At 43.7% G+C, this 13356-nt stretch overlaps 1 protein-coding gene across 9 annotated transcripts in view; it reads left to right on the top strand.

Annotated features, from left to right (window-relative positions):
- The window catches only part of pcnt (pericentrin), a 39478-nt gene that overhangs the window by 357 nt on the left and 25765 nt on the right, over positions 1-13356 (top strand). For 4 of the 9 annotated variants that reach the window (XM_078796392.1, XM_078796391.1, XM_058091436.2 and 1 more), the window contains exons 2-20: positions 588-617; positions 3028-3207; positions 3546-3653; positions 3756-3905; positions 5597-5893; positions 5945-6450; positions 6517-6846; positions 6925-7273; positions 8103-8519; positions 8588-8806; positions 9827-9922; positions 10007-10150; positions 10512-10707; positions 10794-10861; positions 10952-11216; positions 11800-11900; positions 12012-12126; positions 12994-13120; positions 13206-13325. In XM_078796392.1, coding sequence (XP_078652518.1) covers positions 588-617; positions 3028-3207; positions 3546-3653; positions 3756-3905; positions 5597-5893; positions 5945-6450; positions 6517-6846; positions 6925-7273; positions 8103-8519; positions 8588-8806; positions 9827-9922; positions 10007-10150; positions 10512-10707; positions 10794-10861; positions 10952-11216; positions 11800-11900; positions 12012-12126; positions 12994-13120; positions 13206-13325 — 3818 coding nt within the window. The remainder of the gene's footprint in view (positions 1-587; positions 618-3027; positions 3208-3545; positions 3654-3755; positions 3906-5596; positions 5894-5944; positions 6451-6516; positions 6847-6924; positions 7274-8102; positions 8520-8587; positions 8807-9826; positions 9923-10006; positions 10151-10511; positions 10708-10793; positions 10862-10951; positions 11217-11799; positions 11901-12011; positions 12127-12993; positions 13121-13205; positions 13326-13356) is intronic. The other 5 variants (XM_078796388.1, XM_078796394.1, XM_078796389.1 and 2 more) reach the window with 4 other exon arrangements.

Genomic DNA, 13356 nt, shown 5'->3' with positions numbered 1-13356 from the left:
GTTATCTGTTTTAAGTCTTAACAGCGAAAGATTAACTTAAAACCGTTTGTCGCGCGTAAAACGCAACTTGGGCGGCGCTAACAATAACACTAATGTTAGTGAGTCGTGCAAATGTATATACTTCTTCTGCATATAGAATATGCCTCTCTTTTAAAACCACAACAAGAAGCCAAATATAAAAAACATAAATTGTTTTTAAATCTTTGCTTACTTGTGTTTGAGCGCTGCATGTGCACGCTGCACCTGGAGGCGGTGATGCGTTACTTCCGCTAAGCTGTGCGGACATATTTGGAAGATGTCAATCATCAATAACAGGACATTCATTCATTCATTCATTTTCTACCGCTTTTCCTCACGAGGGTCGCGGGGGTGCTGGAGCCTTTTTTATATTATTACAACCTCGTCATTCTGTTTCGAAATGACTGACAAAGTGACACGATTAAGTGATTATTGAATAGATCTGCGGTAATGGTTCACCATTACGCTATAAATAAAAGCAATGTTTGGTCTCAATGTAAGCAGGTCCAAGCTGTATTTACGTTTAATGTGTGGTATTTAAACAAATCTTTTGATCACCTTCATGACAGAAATCCTCCAACATGCCACAGCGCCAGTCGGTAAGTAAGGAAAGTGGTGACAGGCTAGGAAATGTAACTTTGTGGGGTGATCAATCAAGGTATTCTGCTTTTCTACACTGTAAATTTTAAGTTCTCTCTAAAAATTCACCTTAAGATTCCCCCCACGCCCCACACTTGGGTAAGGGCAGGAAGGAAGGGGGTGGGTTTAAAATGTCTTAAGGGTCGTCAGGTGGGCACCCCCTTTTCATTGGAGTTTCGATGATAGGCCCGCTGATGGGCCACCACACCTCGAGATAGCTGCAAGGATCCTTGTGCTTGATCCATAGCCACTGGCTGCTTCTTTCAGCTGCTTCCACACAGATATTATTGTATGTCGCAGAGCCTGTCCACGAATGCCAAAGTCTTTCATGAGCCTGATGGTAGAGGAAGCCACAGAACCTCTGCATCCTACTTCAGCTGGATGAATCTTGGCCTTCCATCCTTCTTGTTGTGCATCTGCTGCCAGACCTGTGTAGTACAGTTTCTTTGGCTCAAAGGCCTCTTCGGTGGACTCAATGATGCTGTCCTCCTTTTAATCGCACCAAGTTTGGCCTGAGGGTGGTGGTTGCAATCTATGTGCGAAAGATTAGTTGCTTGCCAATATCAACTGGCATAGGCTCCACCTCACATCTGACTGAGGACGAAAAGTGGATTACTGGACGAAAGTTGGTTACAGGTAGGGTTGTGCAATTTGAATCATGATTTTCTTGCAATTTTCTTGGACTTCTAGTGGTTTTTCAGCCTGCCGTTCTTTATGGGAGGCCCTTGAAGGAAGTTGTCCTGAGAAATAAATAGAAAGAACTGGAACTGGTTGGCGAGGTGTGCTTGGGGACAGGGAGAGTGGATGTGTGAGTTGATTCCTTGAGTAAAATGGCAGCGTTTGTGAGAAAAAAAAAGATTGACTATGGCGCTTGATGCATTTATGGGTGAGCAGAAGGATTTTGTATTCAACCTTGGATGAGACAGCGAGCTAGTAATTTTAGGGTGAGGGGTGATACTGTATGTTGACATGTCCTGATTTTCAATAGAATTCTGGCGGCACTGTTTTGAATATTTGAATGTCCTTAACCAAAATAGAGGCCATTAATAATAGTCCAGTCTTGAGGAGACAAAGGCAGGGATAGGTTTCTCTCCGTCTTGGAGCGTTAGAAGGGGATAGAGTCTGGTGATGTTGTGTAGATGGTAAAATACGGTCCTGCACAGACGGTTTATGTAATTTTTAAGGGACAGTTGTGTGTCCAACCAAACTCTAAGGTTGGTGCCTGTAACAATATTTAGAAATTAGCACATTTTCCCCAATTTTTACTTGCCTATCAGCAGTACTGTGAGGTAATGCAGCAAATGTTGAGTGATTGTGGACGTGGTTGTTGCTATGGTAATCCGGTGCTGCATGGCACATAAAAAAAAAGTCACCTTTCTTCCTCATTTGAAAATGGCAAAACTAATATTATCATGCATCTTTGCTCTAGGTTAGTTCACAACAACAAACACAAAAATAGCACTATTATGCTTTACGCTTTTGTCTGCCACTGTGCAGTCACATGTAAGCGACCTTGGGCTCGGCACAGCTTGTATGGCTCTAATGTGTCTTTCACAGGAATTATCAGCGCAGAGTAGGAGGACTGCACTATGCAAGCGACGGAAGCAGCAGTCAAAGGACACTTTAACAACAAAATCAATTTACTAAAAGTGGTTGCAAACGCATCACTCCTTTCACACGCTGAGAAACGTGAGCATGCATGTGAGTCATCGTCACACAAAGCAACAAGTAGGTCTCCCAGGGCCGTGTCATCTTCAATTGAACGTGCACACACTGAGATTTTCCTCCTCCTACCCCTCTGTGTATGTGTGAATGGCTCCACCCTCCCGCTCCTCGGTCTTGACAAATACCATGCCTTTTTCAGAGTTTGTGGATCCCTCGGCACAGTGCAATGCTTAAATAGGGGGGGGCTTTATTACAGGAGGTACGATCCGCATCTGGGAAAATTGCTCCCCTGATGGCAACATCTACCAGCCTGTCAGATATAGACAATGTGAAGCGCTCTGTTCTGATTTAAGCTGCTTAAAATGAGAGCTTGAGCTAGAGAAACAGCCTGATGTAGAGTTTTGTCTGATTTTTAAGTAAAAATAACAATCCAGCATTTCTACTGCTGACATGTGGAAAGTTTTGTTTTTTTTTAAACGCTCTGCTTTTTTTTCTTTCTACATTTTTCATTGGTGGTTTATTGGCCTTTCTACTTTAAAACACTCATTCACCAAGGATGGGGACAATCAAGAAGAATTTGAGTGAATTTCCACGTTTTCTTCAGTGATTTTTCACCTCCTTGATCTACATAATGCTGCTGGTGTGGTGGTGCTCGGCGGTCCTGACCTACGTGTCCGTCTACCTCTCCCTGTCCTTCCTGCGTAGTTTGCTAGCTTCCGACAGAAGCGGGCGAAAAGCAGCGGTGCGGGGGCGCCGAAAAAGACGCCGAAGAGGAAGGGCCAGGCTGTCTCGCAGGATGACTGTGCGACGCAAGACCCCCGAATAGAGTCCACGCTGTCCCTGCTGGCCAATGGTAACAAGCCGGATGGGAACTCCCTACACGAGGTAACTGTCGGAGTCTTTTGTTTGCTAGTAAATTTATATCATGACAGTTTTATATGACATGCAGTGTGTGTCAAAATGATTTGCGGTCTCATTGTATGCTGTCACAAGTAGCCCATGCCCCCCTGCTCGGTAAACATACATTAGAGAAATGGGTCACTAACCATCATGTTGCCTGCAAGCCATGTTGTCATAGCAACCTGGCCCGGATTAACCGTGACACTGTTTACAAGCTGTTTTTTTTTCAACACAACATTGGGAGTCTGTTGGGTACATGCATGGCAACATTGTGCACATTTTCTTGGGCAAAACTTGTCTTAAACGTTTGTTTAATCTCTCAGGAGGTGCAGCTGAAGGATGAGCGTCTCAGCACAGAGCCTCTCCTCTCCTCTGTCAACAAACTGGCAGATGAGGAGCTGATTGCCCTCACAAGTAAAGACCAGCTACAGGTAAGCGTACACTATTTGCGGGTGCTTCTTTCACATGATTTGGATGAAAAAAATTCAAGTTCTACTTGGCTGCACTAATGGGAATGATGACTCGTTTTGAAGCAGTTGAAGCAGGCTGTGGAAAAGCGCAACGAGATCATTGCCAAGCTCAGCGCCAACCTGCAGGAAGCCCGAACTGATAGAGATGAGGTCCAGCTGAAGGTGCAGTCACTCACTGGTCAGATCCAAGCACTGCAGAAACAGCTCCAGCAGGTAAAGCTTTAATTATGTCTTGCTTCCAAAAGTATAAAACATACGATTCCACTTATGGATAAATAGCAAATATGACCTCCACTCTAATAGATGCCATACCTCTGTTAAGTCTAGGTCACAACTGGTCATACGGGTTATCGCTGGTCTACGGTAAACAAAAATGCAAGAAACGCAGAGGATCGCAGAGGTTCTTTGTCCATGTCAAACAAACTTTATAGGTGCTTATGGTTTCTTCAGGTTGCAAGACAAACGTGCACAATTCGCATGTCTTTGTGCGTCGTCCGTATGGCCATCGTGTGTCTTTCCTACGTTTTGATGGTGTCACGTTAGGGCAAAATGTACATTATTTTTTGTACGTCACACTCGCGGACTCCTATGTGTGTGGTGCGGATAGCAGATATTTTGTACTTCCTCCATGCATGTCGAGATCTTACTCCTTCATGGTAACCACAACCGCGTTCAAAAATTGTACAGCCAAAATATCTTAAGTCCTGTAGTGACCTAGGCTTTAATATACTATCTACTTTGAGCAAATAAAACAGCTGTAAGGAACCTATGGCTTTTTAATTATTTTTTTACATCAGAAATCGCAGTGTTAAAAATTTGCTTCAAAATCCAAAACCTACAGCATTTAATCCATCCATTTCCTACTGAGATGTGTGTGTTTAGAGCAAATGCCAGCTGGCCTCCCGGTATTTTCCGGATCAGACACTTGATTATTATTGGATAATGCGGTCATTGAGAGGTAGTAAACTTCCCTCTTTTAATCACAAGTCGGCTAGCTAAATATGCAGAGCAAACCATTTTTAAACCAATAAAATGGCGGGGTAAAAAACGAGGAAAACCATGCATCACCAGAAGTCTCATCAAGTAAGAAGTATTTTAGTTATTGATTAGTTTCAGTATAACGTTATGAAAAGGAATACATTCGAAGACTTGTTGGTCTTGCTTAAAGATGCATGCATTTTAGTGTATTCAGTGTAATAAATATTATATGACTCTCACAGAAATACATTTTAAAATATGTGGCTTTCACGGCTGCCGACCCCTGAAGTAAACGGTAAATGACTGACACAATGTGATGCTTAAGACGTTTTACCACTGCCTACAGAGCACACATGGCATCTGTAAAGGCAACATTTTATGATTTTGTATTTCAAGAAAATAATTATTTCTTAAAATTCCCAAGTCATGACATTCGGAAAATAATTGGTAATTCAGTGCAAATCAAACCGGGTAGTGTCCATATCAACCCAAAATATGACTGCTGCAAAAGACAGATTGTTGAAAAATGTTTCAAAGATTGCTAAATGGCACACAGAGGGTTATGATGCTAATTTTAGTGGTCAGCGTCAAACAATTATCCAGCAGCTGAGACATGATGGATGATGTTTTTTAATTGTCAGCTACTATTGTACTGATATTGAAAATATTAGTTTTGTCTTTAAAAATAGTTTTCCAATAGTGCGTCTTGGAAAATAGAAGGGTTGTGTTGTATTCGAGATGTATAACGCTATTAAATATAATATAAATCTATTTTATACAAAGTCATAGGGGCCTGGCACTAGCTGCAGTTGAATAAATGAACACCCACCAGACACTATATAAGGAGATGCAGCATAATAAATTAAATGTAAATTAAATGTGCACGGAGAAGCTAAAGGTTCACCTTTATTTTTTTTGTGATGCAGACAAGTGTGGACTTTTTTCGCCTTAAAAATCAGTCCGGAGCAGAAGCTCTTCGCGTTGTACAGCATGAGCATGGTTCCCCCATTGAAGACTTCAGCCTTGCGGATGTTTCCATGGAGGAAGACTTGGGCCTGGACAGCAAGACGGAGACGGAAAACGTCCTGCATGAGCTGAGGGTCAAGCTGCAAGAGGAAAAGGAGAACAGCCTCCGCATATGTGCCGAACTGGAGCAGGAGCGGGAGAATCACCAACATGTGCTTTCTTTACTGGAGGAACAAAAGCGAGGCTGGGAGGAGGAGAGGAACAAGAGGGAAGTGCTGCTGCAGGAGCTGCAAAGCCAGCTAAACCAGGTCCAGCTTCACCGCACTGAGCTACAGCAGGTCAAAGTGGAGAAGGAGACGCTCAACAGAGAAGTGCTGGAGCTGAGGAGCAGACTTGAGGTGGAGAAGGAAACTGAGGGAAGAGGGGGCAAACAGGAAACCAAATTCACCCTCCGCCTACAGAGCCTTGAGGATGAACGACTTAGACAGGAGGAGGAGATGAGGTGGGTGAAGGAGGAGCACAAAGAGGAGCTGGAGAGACTCAGCCAGCTGTTGGAGGAGCGTGTCAAAGAACTTCAACTCAGAGAGGAAGAGGTCAGGGGACTTAAAGCCTCTAAAGATTTTCAGAACCAAGCAAAACCTGCATGCTGTGTTGAGATGAGCAGCACAGATGAAACCAATGTGGACACGATGAATGTATCGGCACCTGCAGACCATCTGCTGGAGCGCTACTTGTGTTCTTCCTTTGCACAGTCTTCACTGGTTCATGAATGTGTCGAGCCTTGTAGTCAGCTGGACATCTCTACAAGCCAAAGGTTTGAGCGCCCTCCTAATTTGTGTTTAAATGCATCCCCTAATTGAGGTGTGTTCTTCCTTTACAGCTTTGAGCTCAATAGCCAACTGTTTGGCGACCAACCTCTGCTCTCCATTTCTAATTGTGCCCCAAAAGAGAACTCGAATGTTCACAACAGCCCCCCTCATCCCTCATTGGCTGACAATTCTAACGACCTGTGGTTGAACGACTCCACTTCTGGCCCACTGGAGACGAGCGGCGTCTCTGAGCAGCGTTTTGACGGGTTGGCCCTGGAAGAGCTGCTGAATCAGCAGTGTGGAGAGCTCCGTCTGGAACTGGCGATGAAGGACCACCAGTTGAATGTTCTGAGACAGGAAGTCGTCAAGACGGCTGAAGAGCTGGAAGAGGCTCGGAGCAGGTCGCCATGACGTTTTGCATCAAAGTAAGCCATAACGTTTATCAAGGTTGACTTAATGCCCTTTATCTTTGTGTTCAGGTGGGCTCAAGTAACAGAGGAGCTCATGGAAGGTCTCAAGGAGCTCGATGAGGAGAAGGAAAGGAGGAGATTTGCCGAGGAGGAGATGAGCTCAAAAAATCTCCAACTGGAAAGCCTTAGGAACAAATTTAGTGCCTTTTTGGGGGAAAAGGAGTCAGACGTCTCTCTTGAAGCTTCCCTGCTGGTGCCTTTGTTAGAGGAGGATAAATGCGGCAAGGAGCAAAAGAAGGATCAAGAGAGTTTCCAGTCACATCAAAACCAGCAGGAGATGCGGGGAGCATTACTACAGGAGATTAAACAGGTTGCAGCGGTTACATCTCAAGATGACAACCAGCTACGAACGCTGCAGGTACAGTAAAAGTAGCTATCAGGAGGATTATTATTATTTATGAATTATTCCAAAAAATGATAAGCCTTTATTTGTATTATTTCAATCACGGGATGGCAAAGATAGCTTTTTTTCTCCACTTTGAAATCTTCATTTCAACCATAAATATAAATCATTCATTAATTTTCTACCGCTTATCCTCACGAGGGTCGCGGGGATGCTGGAGCCTATCCCAGCTGTCTTCGGGCGAGAGGCGGGGTACACCCTGGACTGGTGGCCAGCCAATCACAGGGCACATATAGACAAACAACCATTCACACTCACATTCATACCTATAGACAATTTGGAGTCGCTAATTAACCTAGCATGTTTTTGGAATGTGGGAGGAAACCGGAGTACCCGGAGAAAACCCATGCATGCACGGGGAGAACATGCAAACTCCACACAGAAATGGTCGAGGGTGGAATTGAACCCTTGTCTCCTAGCTGTGAGGTCTGTGTGCTAACCACTTGACCGACATGCAGCTCAATATAAAAAAAAAAATAATAATAATAAAAATAACATGTTTTATATACAACAGTAACTGATAATGCCGTAAAAAACTTAAAAAGATGGATACACCATAATTCCCTGGTGCTCTCTGTAGTTGAGTAAATAACCAGCCATTTACAGAAATAGAGCACAGTTCTGCTGAGATGAATGGTAGACTGATAATTCGTCAACATGGGTAAATTCATAGACTCTGTTATGAACAAACAGGGGCATCTCTATTAGTGGCCTAGTAAGATTTGAAAGAATGGGGTGAGAATATGACTGCAATGCACTAAATATGATGTCTCTTACATTAAAGGCCAGTTATGATGATCTCATACATGAGCTAGAAGAAACCAAAAGAAGGCATCAAACCACATCCGCCCTCCTGGACAAAAGGACTGGGGAGATGGACCTAACCGTAGAAGACCTCCAAATCACACGTACTCGGCTACTAACTGTCCAAACAGAGGTAGAGAGCCTGCAGGAAGAGCTGGAGAAGGGGCAGAGCAGTTTGCAAATTGCAGAGAAACAGAGGAGTGAACTGGAGGCTGAGATTTTGTGCCTGAGGCAAAACCTTAGCAGCCTGGAGGACGCCCAGCACCTGGCTCTGGAGGAAAGGGAAAGGCGTTTAGCAAAAGAAGAGGAGATGGGTGAACAAATCAAGAAGATAGAACAGGTGCTCCAGGAGGAACTTAAACAGTTTGAGACCAGGCTTCAAGCTAAGGATGCTGAGGTGAGACATATCTTTTGAATTCCACCTGAGCAGAAATACTGACAATGCCTTTTTGTATTTTAATCTAGCTGGCCAAAGAGAGGGAGAAATGGGAAGACGAGATGCAGGAGAAGGACAAAGAACTTGTGGATGTAAGGGGAATACTAGATGAGCTGAGGATGGAGAGGGAGGAAGAGGTGAAGGCTCTGCTGGACAGACAGGTCTTGGCTGTGGAGGAGGCTACAGAGAGACTCAGGGCGTCTCACCAGGAAGAGATGGACCACCTGATGGATAAACATCATCAAGAGGTGCAGCCTCTAAACGAGTCATTTTATAGAATTGTATTTGTTTTTATGAAACCTATATTTGTTATCCATGTCTTGGTGTGGTGTGACTACATTACTGAAGGACTCGGGGGGGACTGCCTCTTTCAGTTTAGACCAGGGGTCTCAAACTCAATTTACTTGAGGGCCACTGGATCTAGGGTCTGGGCGAGGCTGGGCTGCATCAGGTTTTCCAAAAAAAAAAAAAACGCATTAATTAAAAACAGAAAAATGAATAAACTTTGCTTTTGTTCAGATTTTCTACAAGAAAAGCTCTGATAAAACATTCCACTGTTCTCAAATATCTTAATTTTTATTTTTCTACACAAAATAAGATTAAAAATAAATAAACAAATCAAGAATAAAGAAAATCAATCAGTAATAAATAAATATAATAATAATAAAAACTTAAGAAATCACATATAGTTGGTGGGTAGACAAATTATTTTTTTCAGATTAAAATGAACAAAGCATTATTAGAGCCCTGTAGACATGACAAAACACGACGATAGTCACATTTATACTCTTTTTATTTACAACATATTGCGCAACTGCAGGGTCTTGAGACACATGCTAACTCGCAAACTAGAGAGCTAGCGACCTAAACGGTAGCCTTCAAGTTATTTCCTTTCAACTTAAAAAGCCAAAAACTTACCACTTCCACACGGATAGGGAGGATAACTATTAACAGTTATTTAACCTTTAACATGAGCATTAATCAAACTTAATATTTTTTTCTGGGTACATGATACCATACAGCATCCATATCAAACTTGCGCGGGCCGCACGAACATTAAATTTTCATATCAAGGCGGGGGCCTCAAACTAGTGTCCTGCGGGCCACATTTGGCCCGCGTGCTGCGTGTTTGAGGCCCCTGGTTTAGACAAATGTATGCTCAAATGCTTTTAGTGCTAGTAACGCCACTCTATTGAATCCGGACTGACTCCACTGTATTTGTATTTGACTCAATTTTGTTTAGTTGATTCATGCCACCCTCTGTCTAGATTATAGAGTTGAACGCTCGAATGGAGGCTGAGCTACTGGAGCAAAAAGCTGCCTTGGAGCAAGAACAGAAACGCCAGATCAGCCTTATTAAAGAGGTGTGTGCTTATATGGTGTGGATTATACATTTCTTTTTTGATTTTCTTTTTACATCATTTCCTGCTCGTTTCATTGCCCTGCAGGTGACTGAACGGGAAAATGAGCGGATGCTGTCAGAGCTCAATGTCCAACACACTGAGGAGCTGAGACTGCTGAAGACGGAAGTCTCCTTAGAGCTGAGGGAGAGTCTAGAGGCTGCACATCAGGCTGAACTGGAGCAGGCACAGGTAAAGGCCTCACCTTTTTACAGGTCCCAAAATATAATATTTCCCACAAATTCTAAGTAAGTCTCATACATCCCACTAGAGTGTGTTGGAAATGAAAGTGTCCACGATTGGATGCTGCAACTTAGTCTCCGTGCTTTAAGTCTTACGTGTCTAACTTTAACGCTGATGAGCTTTATTTGTGCTATCCACTTCAAAAAGCTCAAACAAGGGAGTAAGATGATAGATTTTTCTCATATTTAGTACTCATAAAGATACTACATATATGGACACTCATTACTGTTGGAACATCCTTAAAGTAATATGCCCCTTCATGAGATTCAGACTTTGGAATAATTACACCTCATGTTCTCTTTCCCCAAAGGCCCAGAAGAGACTTGAGCTGGAAGCCTTGCGCTTGAGCCTGACAAACGTCCCCCAGACTCAGGGCTTTTTGAGGGAGAATTTCACCCACGAGATGGAACTCCTGCAGGCCCAGCACCAGTTAGACCTGGAGCGAATGAGAGAGCAGAACCAGGCTCAGCAGGACAGACTGCGAGAGTTGCATCAGCGGGACATGGGTGACAATGGAGTTCTTTTTAAATGAGAGAAATGAACACGACTGAACTTAAATAATTGGATTGCTTTGGGTTTTTTGCATGATTAGGGGAGTTGAAGCAGCAGTTTGCTGAGGAGAAAGGTTCCATGGAGGAGAAACAGACCAAAGAGATACAGGTCAGACTTAAAAAAAACAAACCAAAACATTTCATTGTTGTGGTTCCTACATGATTTTTTAAGTAGTTACCCATTCTATTCTTTGTACAGACTTTAAGGTCAGACTGGCTAATTGAAGCCGAGAGCACCCAATCAACACTCCAAAACAGCCTTACAGAACTTGCCAAAACACATGAAGCCCTCAAAGCAACTAAGGAAGCTTTAATTGAAGCACAGGAATCTCTGACCCAAACTCGGACAGAGCTACAGGAGTCAAAGGACCACCTGGAGAACTTGGAGACCACCAGTCAGGAGCAGAAGCAAAACCTGGAGGAGGAGCTGAAACAGGCCTGGGCCGACAGGGATGCTGCTGCCCGTAAGCTTCAGTCATTACAAAATACCGTCAGTGTTCTGAATGTAATCGGTCTGTTTGGTTACCTAAACCACAAGGAGGACAGGGTGATAATTGAAGAGGGGCTGTTATTTCCCAAATTTGGAAACTTATTATTTACCTGTAAGAAGTCTAACAATGATTTGGCGTGCATGAGAAAGTGGAAGAGGAAAACGCAGTTGTCTTTCACCACTCTGTTATTGATAAACATGGCAGCAGCAGAATTAATGTTGTAATAGCAGTAAGGAGCAAATGGATCAGCCAGCAATAATAGCACTGATTGATTCATTGTGAACAGCAAGCCTCAACTGAGTAGCAAAGTTTGCATGCAAAGGTAGGTAAAGCAGCTGGAGGCTGACTACTCTCCATGTTTCAAATACAGCTACTGCCATCAGGAGGTTACCTTCAACCACAGCTGTTAATGTGTCAATGTTTTTGGACCCAGCACTAAGAGACCTCAGCGGTTATTTCCTTTTGTACCGGTGATTTCAGGATAGGAGCTGAATAGAGGCCTTAACTGGAGCATTTGCAGTATTTTTTATTGTTTGTTTCCATAAATACTGCCCAGGTTCTCTGGAAGAGTTGGTTTGCAGCCATAAGGCATTGCTTCAGGAAAAGGAGCAGCAAGTGCGCCACCTAGAGGACAAAGAGCGGCACCTGCAGCAAGAGGTGACTCCGAAAAACACATTCAATTTGCTGTACTGCTCATCTAAAATAACTAAATTTTATTGCTTTGGGCCACATTTGAATAAATTAAGATCATGCTGTGGTTTTGTTAAGCAGGTGTTGCGGCTACAGGAGGAGAAAGACCTGCTGAAAAAGAGCTCGGAGCAGGAAGTAGGTCAGTTGTGGACCCAGATGGAGAGCATGAGGGCCAATCGTCAAGAGTTGGGAGGTGAGCTTTATCATCCAGTCTGACATCGTGACAGCCCTTTTCATCAAATGTATTGATTTAACACTATTGAAGAAATGATAGTCAACCTGTAAACAGGTTCAGACGACAACATTGCAGGCTTTAAGGGAGGGAGGAAGTCTCATTAATGACGCAGCAGATCCTTTCACATGTCCAAAGACGTGGTAACATGCCTAGTGTAGCCCATGTGAATTTCTCTATTTTCAATGACCAATTTAACTTCAGTTTTTACTTTGTCTCTCATTTTCTTTGACCCTCTGGCATCAAAAACAGTTAGCCTCATTTGTGTGAGACAAGATGCAGGGCAAAATTCATTCATTTTCTATCGCTTTTTCCTCACGAGGGTCGCAGGGGTGCAGCTGTGTTCGGGCGAGAGGCGGGGTACACCCTAGACTGGTCGCCAGCCAATCACAGGGCACATATAGACAAACAACCATTCACACTCACATTCATACCTATGGACAATTTGGAGTGGCCAATTAACCTAGCATGTTTTTGGAATGTGGGAGGAAACCGGAGTACCCGGAGAAAACCCACGCATGCAAACTCCAGAACATGCAAACTCCACACAGAGATGGGTGAAATTGAACCCTGGTCTCCTAGCTGTGAGGTCTGCGTGCTAACCACTTGACCCCTGTGCCGAAAAAGGACAAATGTGACTTTCATTCCTCTGTCACCGGTGGGTGACTACGTGTTCTTTTGCATTATGAGTAGTAACATGAGGACCTCTCACCAGTAATGTGTTTTGGCGTGGACCGGCTCCTACCACCAGTGTGACATCATGGAGGAAGGGGAAAATAGGCATCAGTCAAACGTGTGTTTCAAGCAACTTGTTTCTGTCATCCCCAGAGCTGAAGGAACAGCTGTTGGCTCGCTCATCCCGCGTCGATGACATCGAGTGCCTCAAAGCAGAATTTAATGAACAAAAGCGTGAAATCAAAGAGCAGAACGAGGCCGAGCTGGAGAACCTAAGGAGGTACGTGCACACATTAGTCACGTCTTTTACACATTTGTTTTATTGGCGCACAAACTAATTACAGCATTGGCAATTGCTGCTTCAGGTACTTTGAGCAGCGTTTGCGCGTGTCAGAGGAGAGCTACCGAGAGGAAATTGCTCTGCTCCAGCTGAGACTGGTGGAAGATGCTTTAGAGGAATCTGTGCTTAAAACCGCAGACAGCAGGTATGCCACAAAAGCCCCTCGCTAAATGTCC

This window comes from Doryrhamphus excisus, linkage group LG14 (genome assembly GCF_037039965.1).
Source record: "Doryrhamphus excisus strain RoL-2023G ecotype Guam linkage group LG14, RoL_Dexc_Guam_v1.1, whole genome shotgun sequence".
In the NCBI taxonomy this organism is placed as follows: Eukaryota; Metazoa; Chordata; class Actinopteri; order Syngnathiformes; family Syngnathidae; genus Doryrhamphus; species Doryrhamphus excisus.
The sequence above is the reverse complement of the archived record's forward strand: the minus strand, read 5'-3'. Positions and strand labels throughout refer to the sequence as shown.